Source organism: Juglans microcarpa x Juglans regia, chromosome 8D (genome assembly GCF_004785595.1).
Source record: "Juglans microcarpa x Juglans regia isolate MS1-56 chromosome 8D, Jm3101_v1.0, whole genome shotgun sequence".
NCBI lineage: Eukaryota > Viridiplantae > Streptophyta > Magnoliopsida > Fagales > Juglandaceae > Juglans > Juglans microcarpa x Juglans regia.
The window spans coordinates 35,421,656-35,441,069 of NC_054608.1; the positions used below are offsets into that span (position 1 = coordinate 35,421,656).

At 35.1% G+C, this 19,414-nt stretch overlaps 1 protein-coding gene across 1 annotated transcript; it reads left to right on the plus strand.

Moving 5' to 3' along the window:
* Positions 1 to 2,719: 2,719 nt before the first annotated feature.
* Positions 2,720 to 12,284, plus strand: LOC121242470 (UPF0481 protein At3g47200-like). The gene is made up of 4 exons (XM_041140316.1): positions 2,720 to 2,890; positions 9,487 to 9,559; positions 10,560 to 11,217; positions 11,337 to 12,284. The coding sequence occupies exons 3-4, from the start codon at positions 10,639 to 10,641 to the stop codon at positions 12,282 to 12,284; spliced, it is 1,527 nt and encodes a 508-aa protein (XP_040996250.1). The 5' UTR covers positions 2,720 to 2,890; positions 9,487 to 9,559; positions 10,560 to 10,638.
* Positions 12,285 to 19,414: the final 7,130 nt, after the last annotated feature.

The following is a 19,414-nucleotide window of genomic DNA, read 5'->3' on the forward strand; positions in this document are numbered from 1 at the left end:
CTTCCTCTCCCCACCACCCATGTCTCCCAAGGCCTCCCCCCCTCACCTAAGGCTTCCCTCCCCTCGCCCATCCTTGGGTGTCAACTGTCGAGGTAGCGACGACTGTCAAGATGGTGGCAGTCAGTCAGTAGTACGGTGGTGGATTTGGCTGTGAGGGAGAGAGGACCTCTGAGAGAGAGGGCATGTGAGGGAGAGAGAAACGGTCCGTGTGCGTAGTCGGTGTGGGTTGGGGAAGGAGCGTATGGCCGAGGGGTGAACGTTCGCCGTACTTGTGGACGGCGACAGACGACTGTAGATGGCAGAATGTGAGCCGCGACGTGGGTGAGTGGGGTTGGGCTACACGCTTGCGTGCTTGCAGAGGAGCTACAGGCCTCGGGTTGGAGGAGGAGGACGGGCTCGGTGGTGGTGGTTGGTGGCTGCGGTGGAGGCCGAATCGATGGTGGTGGCAGATTTGGTCTGCGACGGAGACACAGGTGAGAAGAGAGAAACGGGAAGGAGAGGGAAAAACGGGTGAGGAGAGAGAAACCGGTTCGAAAAAGAAGAAGAAAAAAAAAGCATTACACATAACGTGTACTACGGATCAGCCATAAAGCATTACTCATATTATTAATACTCTTAATTTAAAATAATACTTAAATATATATCCATACCCACGTGAACTCATGAACAAACATTTAGGAACTTCTTCAAAAGAAAAAATAAAGCAGGCGATACGTGTGGGTTCGGGTCTGACACAAAGACCCAGCTAGCAAGGACATGACCTGTTAATACGAGGCCAAAAGATAAAAGCAGGCGGTACGCGTGGATTCGTTGTCAACTTTGAACATAGGTGCAGGAACCTTTAATGTCGACCATCCTGATCCGCTGATGATGACAAGGTTTTCTCTCTCATTAGCATTGATTCAAATAACATGCTCAGGAACAACTATTCTTGATTGACTTTCTTCATGATTTGGATTGTCATCTTCTTCTTCTCCACCAATGTCAAATTAGCACCTGCTTTTTCATGACCAATATTGCCAAAAGTTGCATGCAAAACTACAACTGAAGTACTCCAATAATTTGATTGTTGATTACTGGTTTCAAATCCCTTTCCCAGATCATGTCCATTTCTTTCAATAACTAGCACTTTTAGTTCTTAATTATTACGAAAATGCTGAAACTTAGTTCGCAATAGTTGTTCAATCTGTACCATAAATAACGAACATATAATCACAATGTGCTTATATTCTAATTAAGACCATATGTAGAAACTTAATGATCATGATCGATGTAAAAACATGATGAGGCTGAGATCCACAATGCATGGTCGAGTAGTCCTAGATATAGAATTTATTCAAATAAAATTTTGTGGAATGAGTTTATCATGAACTAAGATTTTCAACCCAAAGACTACATCAAGAAAACGAGTATTTGTAACGAATTATTTACGACGATAATGACTCTTTATGACAAAAATAGACTCATTTTTACAAGAAATAGTCATTTTTTTTTGCAAAAGACAAGAATAAAAAGATAGCCTATGTATGGTTCTAATTAAATGACGATCGAGCAGATACGACCTACCCCGAATGGAAGCTCCCTTCGCCACTTGCTGGAATTTTGGGTTTATAAGAGCATTCGTATGGGTCAGGCATAACTCAAAGCAATGCAAAATATGGCGTCTTATCTCTTTAAACTATCATAATTAATCTTTAAGCATGCATAGGATTCTTGTTTACTTGCAAATTTTATTCTCATGCAATAATTTGAATTTTTTTCTTTTGAAAAAATTATCATAATTTCAAATTTTGAAATTATTTAAGCGTGATTTGTGTTTCGTGAAATAGTTTCAAATTTTATCATTAATCAATATTTTCAGAGTTTCTCTTTATTTTGCTTATTTTCTCAATCTCAATCTCTAATTTATGTTGATTAACTAGCCATTAGAATAATTTTTGTTATGTCCGGTGTCAAATGTTATTCATGATTAATCTATATAACCAATACAATAATATATAATTGATTGGGGCAGTATTTTTATTTTAAAAGTTTCTTTTTAATTTTTAAACAAATTTTAAGATTTATATATTTAAAAAGTTAATTTCTAGTGCAACTGGAAATTAAGAACTCGTGCTACATATTTTCCAAATAATGATGGTGGAGGACGAAGATGGTCCGGAAGGAATTCTTTCAAACTACAGTATATATATCATTGTTAACCCTAATTACACAAAAAGAGAATAAAGGTGTCGTTTGAATTCGAAGATGAGTTGAGATGGGTTATGAATAGTAGTGAGATGAGTTGTGAATAGTAGTGAGATTTGTAAGTTAAAATAGTGAATAATAATAAATAGTAGTAAGATGAGTTGACATGGTTTACGAATACAAACCAGGCCTTAACAAACGCATGCAGAGACCAAAATTCCAAGTGTGAAAGCACATATAATCAGTTGGACCAAAGCTCCCAACAAAAAACAAAATATGAATTTGGATGACATGTCGGTCGCCCTGTTTTCTACGCAAACTTGGCCATATTTTAGAGACCAAAATTCCAAGTGTGAAAGCACATATAATCAGTTGGACCAAAGCTCCCAACAAAAAACAAAATATGAATTTGGATGACATGTCGGTCGCCCTGTTTTCTACGCAAACTTGGCCATATTTTTTAAGCATGCATAGAGATCAAGTAGCTAGTGAAGAGCCAAAAGACAATAATAAAAAGATAGCCTATGTATGGTTCTAATTAAATGACGATCGAGCAGATACGACCTGCCCTGAATGGAAGCTCCCTCCACTTGCTGGAATTTTGGGTTTATAAGATGATCGAGAGGGGGGAAGAGAGGGAGACCATGCAAGCACAGAGGTCAATCCCAACAAATTACATTGGCCGCGAATGCATGCATGCATGGTACATCCTCTGATCTATCTTTTTTTTTTTTATAAGATCCTCTGATCTATCTTAAGTTTAATAAGATCCTCTGATCTAGGCTGCTTTAATCTCATGCATTATTATTTTATTTCATCTCAGCTTAGTAATTATATATATGACTTTTTCCATGCATGTATACATATATTTGTTTATCCATGCATATTGGTATATTATATCATGTACATCTTGTGCGTACGTACCTTTCGTATTTTCAGAGCTTTTGCTAGCTGTTTTTATTGTACCATCGACGTAAAGATTTCAGATGAACAATGATGACGAAAAATCTATGAAACAATTGTACTAGATCTAAGATATTTCCGACGAGATAATATGACTTTTGCTGTACTTTGATCTAGTATTTTTAACAGTTGTATACTAATTGAAGGTATTTCTCCAGTAGTTTAGTAATAAAACTGAGTATCGTTTAAGCTTCTCTAAAAACAAGATATATACCTTTCACATAATACACATTGATTTTAGATAAGTGATAATTTACCAATCCGTCCAAAACATTTCGTGCATAAGGGGCATGAGGCTCTCAATCATGACGTAGACTCGTGTGGAAAATAAATTGACTAAGACTAATTGACGTGGGAATAATTATCCCGCGCAAGAACAGATCACAATAGGAAATTGACTTGGTAGATTGACTTAACGTGACTTGCCTCGCAATTTCTTCTCTTTCTGGCTCTTTCTTCATTGAAGTTTAGCGTAACTTCAAGTATATATCAAGCAGTAATGCTATAATAATGTTAGATACAAGTTTTAAATAGATAAATTTTAAATAAAGAGTAATATTGTTAGATACAAGTCATATACAAACTTTTTGTAAAAAAGTGAGTCTAGTAATAAAATAATAGTTTTTTTACATTGTTTTAAGGTGGGGTCTACTATTTTATAAAGAGTTGTATGAAATTTGTCTATTTCAAACTTGTACAAACTATTTCTCTTAATTAATTAAAAAGTAATTGAAAATGAAAGTTACGCGTTTACGTACAATATATGATGCATCGCTATCATAGAATGAATGAGTCCTAGGGGTGATACCCGCCCCCTACGGGGCGGGGCCACCCCTCCCCGCCCCCCGCCCCCGCATATGCGGGGGTGGGGAATTTCTCCCCGGACCCCGCCCCCGCATGGCGGGGGCGGGGTCCCCCGTCCGTTGGGCCGGGGTGCGGGGGTGGACCCCCACCCGTCCGCACCCCCCGCCCCCATACTGGGCCTTCGGCCCAGTACATTTTTCTGGGCCCTAATTGGCCCAGAATCGGTTTTTAGGCCACTTTGGGCCCAGAATTCGTTTTTGGGCCATTTGAGCCCATTATTTAGATTAAAAAGTATATATATTTAAAAACAGGAAAAAAAAATATATATATATATATAAGGGATATATAGAATCATACATTGAACTATTACGTTATTAACTAATTAAGTAGTAATCATCACTAAGGCAGTAAGGCACTATGTTAAAATATTTTGTTCACAATTATACAAATTAAGAGAACTAATAAACTATTACACTATTACAAACTCCTCTAAAAGAAATAAATATTACAAATTATACAATTAACTATTGTAGCAACATTACAATCAATGTTAAATGAATAAAATCATAATTTTTCAATTTGATCAATTTGATTTTGGGGTGGAGCCGTAGCGGTGAGTTCACTGAGTGGTGAGTTATGTCGATTGCTGTGAGACTGAAAATCAAGATCATAAAAGTCAATAAGTTATAAAACCTGAAATATTAATAAGTTAAAAATAAAACAAATTAGAATTAAAAAGTTATAAAGATGAAACAAAATTTTAAATGCAAAAAACAATTATGGAAGAAATTGTGCAAAGTGCAAACCATGACAATGGTGGGTCCAATACAAAGTCATACTGCATCGGAGGTAGCCGTAGACGTCGTCTCATGTATCACTATAAGTATTAAATTTGAAATCAAATTAATGAATACCAATTAAATGAAAATAAATAAATTAAAATAAGAAATTATAAAATGAAATTAAAATAAATACCAGATCCAAACTGATCATCACTATCCTCCTCGACGTCGGCCTTCTCATACTCAAGAACATCCGGAACATGAATTGGAGTTCCCTTGATCCAATTCTGCGTGCAAATCAAAGCCTCTACAGTGGCAGGAGCTAATGAACTCCGAAATGAATCTAATACACGTCCTCCCGTGCTAAAGGCTGACTCTGAGGCTACTGTGCTAACAGGGATGGCCAAAAGTGTGCGGGCTATCTCTCCAAGGATGGGATACTTCACGGCATTCACCTTCCACCAACTTAATATATCAAAATCTCGGGAAAATGGTAGAATCTCTGCTGCTAAGTATCTGTCTATCTCTGACTGAGCCTCTATAGAACTCCGAAGGAAGGGGGTCTGCTCATACCTCTCACCCCACTCCAATCTACGTCTTTTCCCAACCTCGACTTCAGGAAACTGTGAGCTTGAGGCTGAGGGGGTAGGTGTAGGTGCCGCAATATTACCACCCCGCAGGGTGGAAAACTCATCAAATAATCTAGTAAGGGTTTCCCGAACCCTTGCTGCAATAAGCTCTGCCCATACTTGCCCGTACGCAAGGCCCAATCCAAATATCATGCCATCCAACTTATACCTCGGGTCAAAGATGACAGCTACATATAACAAAATATTAGCCTTCGTTAAATCTCCCCAATACTTGTCGTACTTTGTCCTCATAATCAATGACATCTCCCGCATTCTAATGTGACCACCCGCGACCATGTCATCTAATTCTTCTTTTACCTTACATATTTGCTGACATACAATATTGGATGTAGGGTACAAAGTTCCAGATAGCCTCATGGTGACATCGTAAAAAAGCCTCAAAAACTCTACAAAATTAGTTACAATTTCCCAATCATCCTCTACGGGTTTCCCCAATCCCCCGTGATCATCAAAATATTTAACATATTGGATGTCTTCGTCACCCAATAATGTAAATGCCAGCTTATATTCTTGGGCCGCCTCCAACATCAGAAATGTTGAGTTCCATCGTGTAGGCATATCAGTACAAAGGCCCCTCTTAGATGTTAGGCCCGCAGATCTCGCAGCAACCTTGAATTTGTCCAACCTCGAAGGAGAAGATCTCACCCATCTCACAGCAGTCCTAACCCGAGCAATCGAGTCATGAAGATCTCTCAAACCATCAGTGACAATCAGATTCAGAATATGTGCCGCACATCTCACATGCAGACACTCACCACCCATGAGTGTCTTATTTGCCTCTCTAAGATAGGTCTTTAGATGTCCCAATGCAACATCGTTAGACGAGGCATTATCGACTGTGACTGTAACCACTCGGGTCAACCCCCACTCCTTTATTGCGGCCTCCAAGGCCTTTCCAATTGTCTCACCCTTATGATCGGTGATTTTACAAAATTTTATAATTTTCTTTTGCAATGTCCAATGACAATCAATAAAATGTACAGTCAAAGACATATAATTAAAATTTTGGATCGATGTCCAAGTGTCAGTGGTGAGACAAACAAATTGATCCGCCAATTGACCCCTCAACTTCTCCTTTTCAATGTAATAATGTTTTTTTACATCCTTTGCCACCGTGTGGCGAGAAGGAATGTTAAACCTTGGTTCCAAGTAGCGAGAATACGCTTGGAACCCTTTCCCATCAACAATTTGAAAAGGTAGCTCGTCCATTATGACCATACGAGCTAGGTGTCTTCTACACTCATCGGGATCATACTTAGTATACCCCTTCAAAGTTGCACCCCCACTAGTCTCATCCGCCATTTTTTTAAGTCCAATTTCTAGCCTAGATTGGCTTTTGTCTTGTAATGATCTTAATATTGGACTTTTTTTGCATTGCTCTTCTAAGTGCACCTTTAATTGTGAGGTGCCATGTTTCCTATAGTGACATCCATAAATTTTTCCACAATAGTTACACTTGGCTTGGGGGTTACTTGAGTCACCACCCTCTAGTTTGGTGAAATGACTCCAAACTATTGAAGCAGGTTTCTTGTTGGGCTTGGGGGCGGGGCAAGGTGCCGTAGGGCTAGGGGTAGGGGTTTGACTAGGAGGGGTAGGTGTAGGTGTAGGGGTAGGGGTAGGGGTGCCCTCGGCCTGGAAAGGAGAGCTCGCACTAGAATCTGCTGGCATATCCATAACTCAAGCAAACAACAAATCTGAAATTATAGAAAACATAGCAAATATATAATGAACATAAAAAAAATTAGAATAAAAAATTATAATTATATATATAATTCATCAAACAATTGTAAAAAATTTAAAGTCATAAATTTTAGGCATTAAAAAGACACATTAATTATTCAAGTTATAAAAAGACTTATAGTGGTTTTAGTTATTTATATATATATATATATATATATATATATATATTTATAACTTGAAAGACTATAAGGCATAAGCATAGCAACTATATAAATTATAATGAACATAAAAAAAAAAAAAAAGTAGAATAAAAAAAAGTACCACTTGACATTCATAATTTCATATATATATATATATATTTCATCTTAATTCATTATATTGAATTTCGAAATACCCTAGTGCATTCTTTTTTTTTTTTTTTTGTTCAATTTGGTAGGGAACATCAAATTCTGTTTTTAAACCCCTAAATTAATTTTTTAAACCCCTAATGCATAGCAATTTTAAAGATTAAACCCCTAAATTAATTTAGGGGTTCCAAAGATTAAAACCCCTAAATTAATTTAGGGTTTCGGATTGGGCTATTTAGGTAATTTCGAAACCCTAAATTAATTTAGGGGTTTCAAAGATTAAAACCCCTAAATTAATTTAGGGTATTTCGAAACCCTAAATTAATTTAGGGGTTTCAAAGATTAAAACCCCTAAATTAATTTAGGGTTTCGGATTGGGCTATTTAGGGAATTTCGAAACCCTAAATTAATTTAGGGGTTTCAAAGATTAAAACCCCTAAATTAATTTAGGGTATTTCGAAACCCTAAATTAATTTAGGGGTTTCAAAGATTAAAACCCCTAAATTAATTTAGGGTTTCGGATTGGGCTATTTAGAGAATTTCGAAACCCTAAATTAATTTAGGGGTTTCAAAGATTAAAACCCCTAAATTAATTTAGGGTATTTCGAAACCCTAAATTAATTTAGGGGTTTCAAAGATTAAAACCCCTAAATTAATTTAGGGTTTCGGATTGGGCTATTTAGGGAATTTCGAAACCCTAAATTAATTTAGGGGTTTCAAAGATTAAAACCCCTAAATTAAATTAGGGTATTTCGAAACCCTAAATTAATTTAGGGGTTTCAAAGATTAAAACCCCTAAATTAATTTAGGGTTTCGGATTGGAGCCCTAGACACAATAATATTGAAATTCAGTGATTTACACACATTATATAATGCAAAAAAAAAAAAAAAAAAAAAAAAATCACAGCACACAATTCACGGGTCACATTCAAAATTTCAAAGATCAAACCACATGCACAATCTAAACTCCACAGCACACAATTCACAAAATCCCATCCTCCATCTCCAATAAACCCCATCCTTCCTCCAATCTCCATTAAATATGTAAATAAAAAAAAAATTGATTTAAAAATTTGGGTTTCTTACGGCTTACCTTCGGAGATGAAGAGAGATGAACCGGAGAGAAAGAGAGGTGATGGACCGGGCGGCGGCTCACGGCTGCGAGAAGTAACTCAGAGAGAGAGAGAGGCGAGAGCGAGGCTGCGCCGCTGCGAGCGAGAGTGAGAGCCGAGAGGTGAGAACTGAGATGCGAAGTAGGGGGAGCTGCGTAAGGGACGAAGGGTTTCGGTTTTAATTTTAAACCCAGGCATGAAACGACGTCGTTTCATGCCTGGGTTTTTTTTTTTTTTTTTTTTTTTTTTTAAATATATGTAAATAACGTATAATATATAATATAATTATATATAATTATAATTATATATATTATATATAATAATATCCGCGGGGCGGGGCGGGTTATATCCGGGGCGGGGGTCACCCCAGCCCGCCCCCGCCCCCGGATGTTGCCCCAGATGCGGGCGGGTGGCCCCGCCGCCCGCATCTGACGGGCGGGGTGATCCGCCCCGCCTAACGGAGGCGGGGCGGAAGCGGGTCGGGGCAGCGGGGGCGGGGCCCCGCTGCCCACCCCTAATGAGTCCAATAGTAAAGAGCTTATGCTCCAAATTGACAATTCTACCGCTCTTGAAAAAATAGGAGTTTTACATGATCCATAAAAAACTTTATATAAAAATAAATTTATAAATTAATTTTGATTTAGTTTGATGTGTAAAATTTATTTATATTAAAAAACATATTACAATTTAATATATATTTATATCATGTACGTCTTGTGCGTACGTACCTTTCGTATTTTCAGAGCTTTTGCTAGCTGTTTTTATTGTACTTATGATTAGTACTCTACGTATGTACGTTGTTTGCTATTTTTCATATGTATTCTTCTTATCATGTAAACATGTCCATTATCCTTTTTTCTATTTTATTAGTTCGAACTAATAAAATATATATATTATTTATATATTCAGTCTTACGTGATTAATTAACTTCAGGTAATTATATAATTACGTAAATTTCCAGAAAACATAAGACGAACCAGAATCTGTTGACGGACAGTTGATGAGGTACCTCTATTACTGTTATGTTGATCAGGGTCAGTACTCTGATCTACATATATATTGCTTGATGTAAAATACAAAAAGGTCCTTTTTTATAGCTCGATTGATAGTTTTCATAATCAATTTTTGATCTTCTGTATATTACAGCGCTACTAGCATGCATGCATATCGACGTGATGATCACATGCGAGTTGAGACTAGCTAGTAGATGTCTGGCCTCTTGACCCTCCTGCATATATCTGATTTCAGCTATCTGTAAGACGTTGAGGCTAGTAGATATCTGGCCTGATATATATATATATATATATATATATATATGGAGCCAATATTTGGAATTAGGGTTGATAATTTTATACACAGAGGGCTATATATATAAGCTACGTACGATATTTTTAGTGATATTGTGAAACCAAAACCTCATGTAGATGGTGCTTACAATAAAAATCTTCAAATAAAATTATTCTAAATATACATATATATATATATATATATATATTCACTACTCATCTAATTAAACTTTTGAATCCAAATTGGTCTATAACATATATAATTACAGGTAAAATTTTCATCTTATAATTTAAATATAATCAATGAGATATTTAAATGCTCATTTAGAATATATATATATATATATATATAGTTAATTAAATATGAATGGATGTTTTTTCTTCCAATTTCCGACCGAGTATGTATGGTACTCATTTAATATAAGCAATAAAACTGTTTATTTGTGGCTAGTTATTTCTCGAAAAAATAACTATTTCCTGCAAAAATGAGTATGTTTTCGTCTTAAATAATTCGTCACACATACTCATTTTTCTTATTGTAGTCATTGGTTTGAAAATTTTAGTTCGTGATAAACTCATTCCATAAAATTTTATTTGAATAAATTATATATCCAGGACTACTAGGCCATGCATTGTGGATCTCAGCCTCATCATGTTTTTACATCGATCATGATCATTAAGTTTCTATATATGGTCTTAATTAGAATCTCAGCACATTGTGATTATATGTTCGTTATTTATGGTACAGATCTAACAACTATTGCGAACTAAGTTTCAGCATTTTCGTAATAATTAAGAAGAACTAAAAGTGCTAGTTATTGAAAGAAATGGAAGATGAGGGAGAGGAATTTGAAACCAGTAACGAACAATCAAATTGTGGGAGTACTTTAAATGTAGTTTTGGACCCAACTTTCGGCAATATTGGTCATGAAGAAGCAGCTGCTAATTCTGGCATTGGTGGAGAAGAAGATGACAATCCAAATTATGAAGAGAGTCAATCAAGAATAGTTGTTCCTGAGCATGCTATCCGAATCCTGGATAATGAGAGACAAAATCATGTTATCATTAGCGGATCAGGATGGTCAACATTGAAGGTTCCTGTACCTATGTTCAAAGTCGACAAAGGAGCTTACGTCCCCATGATTGTCTCCATTGGTCCATTTCATCATAATGAACCAAGTCTACAAGCCATGCAAACTCAAAAACGGCAGTTTCTTGATCGCCTAATTCGAAACCGAACAGGGCAGCCTAGCCTTGAAAAATGTCTTAAAAATGCCATGAGAGAATTGGAGGAAAAGACAAGAGATTTTTATGCATATGACTTTCAGGCTATAAAACCTGATGATTTTGTGCACATGATGCTCCTCGACGGTTGCTTCATTGTAGAACTCCTGCGTTTATACGAGGTATTAATTAGTTATACATTCTAATTCAGTTTGTTTTTCGCTCTAATTTTCCCTTTAGCAATTATGATCACATGAAGGCATGCAAACTGATCACAATTATATTTCTTAACTTCTTGCAGAAAAAATATGTGGGGGAGCCCTTTTTCAAAACACGTTGGATGCGGACAAATATCTCTCGTGATTTGCTTTTGCTTGAGAACCAACTCCCTATGTTTGTGCTGCAGAAGATTTTTGAACTTACTACCTTGACGGGGGAGGAAACTCTGAATATGCTTGCTCTCAGGTTTTTTGAACCCTTGAGGATTGGGAAGGACAAATTTGAAACATGGACGTTGAACAAGCACGCCAATGGCGAGTATATACATCTATTAGCTTTGTTTCACTCTACTTTAATTTCAGGGGATAATATATGCCCGCCGAAGCCTGCAAAGAGTGAAAAGAAAAAATCACATCTTAAGCTTCCTGGGAAAGGTTGGGTGCATAATGCCAAAACACTTAGTTATGCTGGTATTAAGTTCCAAAAAAATTCTGGTAGCATTCTCAACATACAGCTTAAAGGCAAAACGTTAAAGATTCCAACTATTGTCATCGATGATAGCACCAACCCTGTGTTGAGGAACTTGATAGCCTATGAACAGAACAACTGCGATGTAGATCCATATTTTTGCTGTCTGGCGTTGTTCTTGGATAGCATAATGGATACGGTCGAGGATGTCAAGATTCTTCGTGATGTCGAGATTATTAAACATGCAATGGGTGGAGACCAGGAGGTGGCGAATCTTTTCAATAGACTCACTAAAGAGCTAGTGTTTGATATTGATGAAGAGGATTGCTACATGACCAAGCAAATCGAAAAGATCAACCGTCTTTGTCAAATGCACGAAATCAAAGTTCGAATTCGCCGTCTTCTCACTAGGCTGAATTTGAATGGATTAATCCACACATGCTTTTCCATCTTGATCACAGTCTTACTAATCATGATGCAAGCACGGCTTAATAATTCAAATGACAACTTCTCAAATACTCAGGAATCGCCTCCACCTTTGTCTTCACTATCACCATTTTGACAAAAACAAAACCCCGTTTGAAATGGTTGATGTAGGTTTATCCAGTGGAGCGATGATTGAGCCTTGTGTTTGCACATCATTTAGCTTAGTATCGGCTTTTCAATAAAACTGGGAGTCCTCAGATTCTCATGTAGCAGTGTTTGTTTTTTAATTTCTTTTATGCTCTGTTGTTGTTTCATTGCGTATGTGTGTACTATGTGTATTATGTTTGAGTTTCAAATCGAATAAACCCATCTTGGAATTAGAAGTTGTTGGGATTCTCTCATAATCCATGTTATATATAATAGATTGTGACCTCCAGATATTTTCTAATTTATAAAAAACGAAAAATGTTTTCCTTCAAATAATGAAATCCATATATGGAATGAATGTGTAAAGTAGTCAAAAGTAAAAGATACAAGTATGATGAAATGATCTCCTCCCTCGAAGGAGAAAGTTACGACTTTCATTGTATATTAACGTGTTTAATTACAATTTGGGATTGACAAATTATCATCATGCATCTACTTCTTGAACATTCTTATCATGTTTTTTCTCGGTTCAATACGGAAATTCTGCACATGCGATCCAGCTTGATCGAAACAATTGAAGGGTTATGTAAGGAAAATGAAGAATTAATGTACCAATGTCCAATTGAGTATTACAACATGTACAGTACCCACGAGAGAACCTGCACATATGGAGTTGCAACCTTTCCAAGCTTAATTTGTATACAATTCTCGGAACATATATTTATTTTTTTTTATAGGTAATTCTTGGAACATATATATTTCCAGCAAGGATTGAGAAGACAACATGCACCGGCCATAACTGTAATAATTTTAGAAGGGGGAGATTCTTTAGATTTTATAATAATTTTAAGGAATTATAAATGTAATATTGAATAGTGCTTTTAGAGAGTAAACACTCACACACGCATATTAATTCCAGAGACTTGAGTTCTTACCCTTTTTATCGAATCCAATAACTATAACATTTCTATTATCGAAGCCCAAAGGTGACGTAAAAATTAAGAAAGAGATGCGGAGAAAATAAGATCCATATATATATATATAAGATGACAAATCTCAAGACACCAAAAATAAAATATATACTATGAATTAGACAGTACGTACCTTTTTTTTTTTTATAGAAGAGTCGGAAGCCACCTGTCCATTAGTTATCCCGTCCCAATTTTATTAAAAAAACCTCACTTATGACGGAGGAAAACCGTAGTTACAAAACCGAGACTCGAGAATTACAAACATCCCTTATATCTAAACCAAAACCCAAAATCAAAATTACAAAACCACCTAAAACAGCAGACCCATCCTAACCTAACCAAAAACCTGCTACTCAAAAAAACTGCCTATAAATACAACACACGACAGAAACCCGAACGCCTCCTCCACGAAACATACATCTGCACGAATGCAAACCAGCAGCAACCCGCAACACGCACAGTTTAACTCAACTAGTTCTTCCGCCTGATTGAAGGGAGACCCCATTTATCAACTCTAATCAAACCCCGTAACAAAGGAGAAACCTCCCCCATACTCTGCCATTCCATATCACCATCACTTGCTCCCCTTCTAGCTAACCAATCCGCAGTAGCATTTCCTTCCCTATGAATGTGCATAAACCGTACATCCATAGTAATGAGCTGAAGTTGCAATTCCTCCCAAAAATCCTCCAAATACCAGCTACCGCATCTGTTCTTATCTAACCATGCCAGAATCACTTTAGAATCCATTTCTATATCAACTGCACTGAAATTCATGTTTTTACAATGTTTGACACCTTCCAACAGCACTCTTAACTCCGCATAAGTGCTATTACCAAACCCGAGATTCTTAGCAAATGCTAACAGCAACCTCCCATGCATATCCTGAATCACACCTCCTGCCCCTGACTCACCTGGATTCCCTAGACTACTACCATCCGTGTTTAGCTTCACACGGCCTTGATCCGGCTTAGACCATGCTATGTAATTAATTTGTTGTTGCTTGATTGGAACTTTTTGTATATTGAAACAATTAAGAATGTAAAAGTCAGTTTGAGTAAATTTCTTAGGCTTTGAAAACCCTTGACAGATAACGCCCACCCACTGTTTGATAGATTGCCACACAACTTGACCAGATTCCATCTTCCCTTCCATACGGGCCTTACATCTCCTAATCCAAAGCCTCCACGAAATAACTATAGGTAATACACCTAATATGACACCAGCTTGAGAGGCATTTGAAGCCCTCTGAAACCAACTAAGGCAGGTTTCATACCAGTTTCTTCCAATTGGAAGACCAAGCAAAACTCCAATTTTTTTCCAGACTTCAGTAGCCACTTCACCAGCAAATAAAACATGATTTAAGTCTTCATATTTTCCTTGAATACAACAATTACATCTCGAGACTAAAGGGATACCAAGTCTCCGAATTTTATCATCCACTGCTAAAGCTCCATGCCAAGCCTTCCACATAAGTAAACAGTACCTATATATATACATAAGGGTGCGGCTACTATGCCGCCCCATATTGACCGTTGGGCTTACCACCCAGCGTAAAAAGTTTTTTTTTTTTTTTCTTTTCACATTTTTTTAATACATTTAAATATTTTAAAAAAATAAAAAAAAATACATCAATACACTTAAAATCACTTCCTTAATCACTAAGTAAAAAAAAATAAAAAAATTTGACCAGCGGTCAAATAGAGTGGGCAAAGTGGGGAGGCAAAGTAGTGTTTTCCATATACATAATGCTTAAACCAGCAATTTGCACAATTGACCGGCATAGCGGCGAGGGTGGGGATTGGAATGTATTCGTGTATGGGTTTAGCGGTGTAAAAATTAACTAGAAAGGAAAATTGGCCCGGTCTGGGACCCGTTCCCTTAGTTCCAAAACTAGCCAGTTCTGATTCTATACTTTTTAGGACCGGATCGTACCGGACCGGTTCACTATATTATATATTTTAAATTAATTTTTTTAATATTATATATAATATTTTTTTAATCTTAAACGTGAAAATTTATTTGATCATATGCTTTAAACATGAAATATATATTACTAACATTTTATGGCTTAATAAATTCTCAACATATTCATTTTGATAAATACATAATATATTAGTAATACTAATACTAATATACAATATTAGTATATTAATTACATTTCAATTTAATTAATTAGTATAAATTAGTATATTAATATATATTAGTATATTAATTACATTTTATGCTCTAATACTAATATTAATAAAACCGAAAAACTAGACTGGAACTGTTAAAACCGGAGGTACATGAGGTTTAAGAGGGTAATTGGTAGGTAATCGATTCTCAAAAATGTAAAACTGGTACATACCGATTTGATCTTAAATTTTGTCTAAAACTAGACTGGACAGACTACACCCCTATTTGTGCTTAAAATATGGCACTCCCATACAAATAAGCAAATAAATCAGCAACCAAAAACAAAGTCAAAATATTTGAAATTACTCCCAAAATAAACAGCAGATCGAAGTATACTGCTTAATTTGCCTAAACTACTTCTCCTAGATGTCTTCAGTCAAGCAGTACTATAAGTATTGAAAGTTTTAGTTTGAAAATTAAATCTTGTCATGTCAATATTACAAATCTCAAGAAAAAAATTAATTAATTAGCAATTTGGTCTTAATTCCAGAACGATTTATTTGCCAAGAAATCGTGGGTTTTATGTCAGTAGTACTTAGAGTTAACGAATCATGATCTAGATCAGCCTGATCATGATGCATGGACGGACTAGACAACAATGAAGCAATCGAAGGCATTCCCCACAACTATAAAAATTCTCAGAAAAACATTAATGGTTTTCAATGCACAGACAAATATTACTTCACATCCTAAATTAATACACTGACAATCATATGATAGTTGTACACTTAAATGTTGAAAGACTTTTCCAAAGTCACCAAAAATAATATACATTTATTTAAAGAATTTAAAAGAAAAGGAGATGTAATTTAAGTCTACAACTATAAAAATTCTTAGAAAAGCATTAATGGTTTTTAATACACAGACAAATATTACTTCACATCCTAAATTAATATACAGACAATCATGGATGGTTGTAGACTTAAATGTTGAAAGACTGGTCCAAAGTCACTCAAAAATAATATACATTTATTTAAAGAATCTAAAAATAAAAGAGATGTAATTTAAATCTACAACTATCACATGATTGATTGGACTCATTCATTGATCATCGTGTATTAAATAATCAAAAGCTCGTGTGGTCGACGTACGTTTAGGAGCATTTAGCTTAAGGGAGACTGGAGAGATCACTGATAATTAACTTATAGCATTGCAAATTATTTGAGTTTTAATTTGCTGTATACAAATGTTCGCGTTCACAATTAATAGCACTCGCATAGCATTTACATATTTGTATTTGAATGATATTTGGATGTTGAGTTGAGATGAGATATATGTTAAATATTTTAACATGAACATTAATAGTTGAATCTTCGATTTTCTATGATTCACGATAATAGAATAATAACAGTTAAAAGACATACATTTCTCAATCACATTCGATGAAAAATCTGACCTGGCTATGAGAGAATAATCACCCTAACAATTTTACCTCCAAGTGTCTCCCGATGACTAGAGACACAATGATGTTGTAGGTTAAAATCCTTAACTCCTCAGTACTATTTATAGACTTATGGCAATCAAGAAATCTAGAGACTTTATGTCTTATTGTAATTAGATATATAATTAATCTTATCTCATTAGAGTTAATCTTATTTTATTGTGATGGAGCAAATAAGTAATAAGTATTGAGCTATTCTAAACCCATCAGGATATGGATGTGTGGGACATAGAGTTTAAAGAGTAATGCTACATACAATCGTGAAAGATGCAACTTCCTTACAGTCGCTTTGAAAAAGAGTGAGATCCACAATTAAAAAATTAATTTCTTTTCATGTGGGTCCCATATTTATTCACTTTTTTCAAAGTGATTGCATGGCGCTTGTGCACTCACGACTGCAACTATAATTTTTCTTAAATAAAACTCTTACATTTTCCCACTTGGCCCATACGCCCATAAAATAATATTTTCCGTTCATGAGTTTATTACAGGAAATTAACCATACTGCGCAAATTCATTTCCAGAAAACTTTTATAGCTCAGAATATATTACATGAGTTCTGTAATATCAATGTCAAACCAGCTACCAATGCGAGTCATGCATGGCGGTCTTCTGTTATATGACCAACAAATTCCCTTCCATGTACCACAACAACAGTAACTTAATTCAACACGATTTTTAATTGAAAAAATTAAGGCAAATACTGTAATGCCTTGGGTTCCAATTGATATCTATTGTAGACATTATCTTGTCATCAGTCATCTACACAATTTAATGTACATTAAAAGTGGAATGACAGAAAACATAAACAACCATAATAGATATATTTCAATGTCCAGTAACAAAATACTTAGCATATCAATGATCTCTTTACCATGTTCACATCATGGGTATAAGCATATGACCTATCTTTTCAACACTTCCTTTAAAGTATAATCATTAACACATTATTGTTATGAACATATTTGTTTATATATTTTCTCATTAATACTTAGGTATTTAAAATTTCACAAAATACTTATCATTCGGAGAAAATATTCCAAGAAATTCTTATAATATTTTTTTAGTGGCTTGTCTATAAGTCGACAATTCCAAAGTCACTCGAAATAATATACATTTATTTAAAGAATCTAAAAGAAAAAGAGATGCAATTTAAGTCTACAACTATAAAAATTCTTAAAAAAGCACTAATGGTTTTTAATACACAGACAAATATTACTTCACATCCTAAATTAATACACAGACAATCATGTGATAGTCGTAGACTTAAATGTTGAAAGACTTTTCCAAAGACAGTAAAAAATTATATACATTTATTTAAAGAATCTAAAAGCAAAAGAGATGTAATTTATCATGTCTTACAGTTGCCTCTTTTTTTTTCTTTTCTTTTCTTTTTTTTTCTTTTTTTTTCGGTTAAAAATTATATACAATTTGCTGTATATAAATGTTCGCGTTCACAATTAATAGCACTCGCATAGCACTTACATATTTGTATTTGAATGATATTTGAATGTTGAGTTGAGATGAGATATATGTTAAATATTTTAATATGAACATTAATAGTTGAATCTTCGATTTTCTATGATTCACGATAATAGAATAATAACAGTTAAAAGACATACATTTCTCAATCACATTCGATGAAAAATCTGACCTGGCTATGAGAGAATAATCACCCTAACAATTTTACCTCCGAGTGTCTCCCGATGACTAGAGACACAATGATGTTGTAGGTTAAAATCCTTAACTCCTCAGTACTATTTATAGACTTATGGCAATCAAGAAATCTAGAGACTTTGTGTCTTATTGTAATTAGATATATAATTAATCTTATCTCATTAGAGTTAATCTTATTTTATTGTGATGGAGCAAATAAGTAATAAGTATTGAGCTATTCTAAACCCATCAGGATATGGATGTGTGGGACATAGAGTTTAAAGAGTAATGCTACATACAATCGTGAAAGATGCAACTTCCTTACAGTCGCTTTGAAAAAGAGTGAGATCCACAATTAAAAAATTAATTTCTTTTCATGTGGGTCCCATATTTATTCACTTTTTTCAAAGTGATTGCATGGCGCTTGTGCACTCACGACTGCAACTATAATTTTTCTTAAATAAAACTCTTACATTCTCCCACTTGGCCCATACGCCCATAAAATAATATTTTCCGTTCATGAGTTTATTACAGGAAATTAACCATACTGCGCAAATTCATTTCCAGAAAACTTTTATAGCTCAGAATATATTACATGAGTTCTGTAATATTAATGTCAAACCAGCTACCAATGCGAGTCATGCATGGCGGTCTTCTGTTATATGACCAACAAATTCCCTTCCATGTACCACAACAACAGTAACTTAATTCAACACGATTTTTAATTGGAAAAATTAAGGCAAATACTGTAATGCCTTGGGTTCCAATTGATATCTATTGTAGACATTATCTTGTCATCAGTCATCTACACAATTTAATGTACATTAAAAGTGGAATGACAGAAAACATAAACAACCATAATAGATATATTTC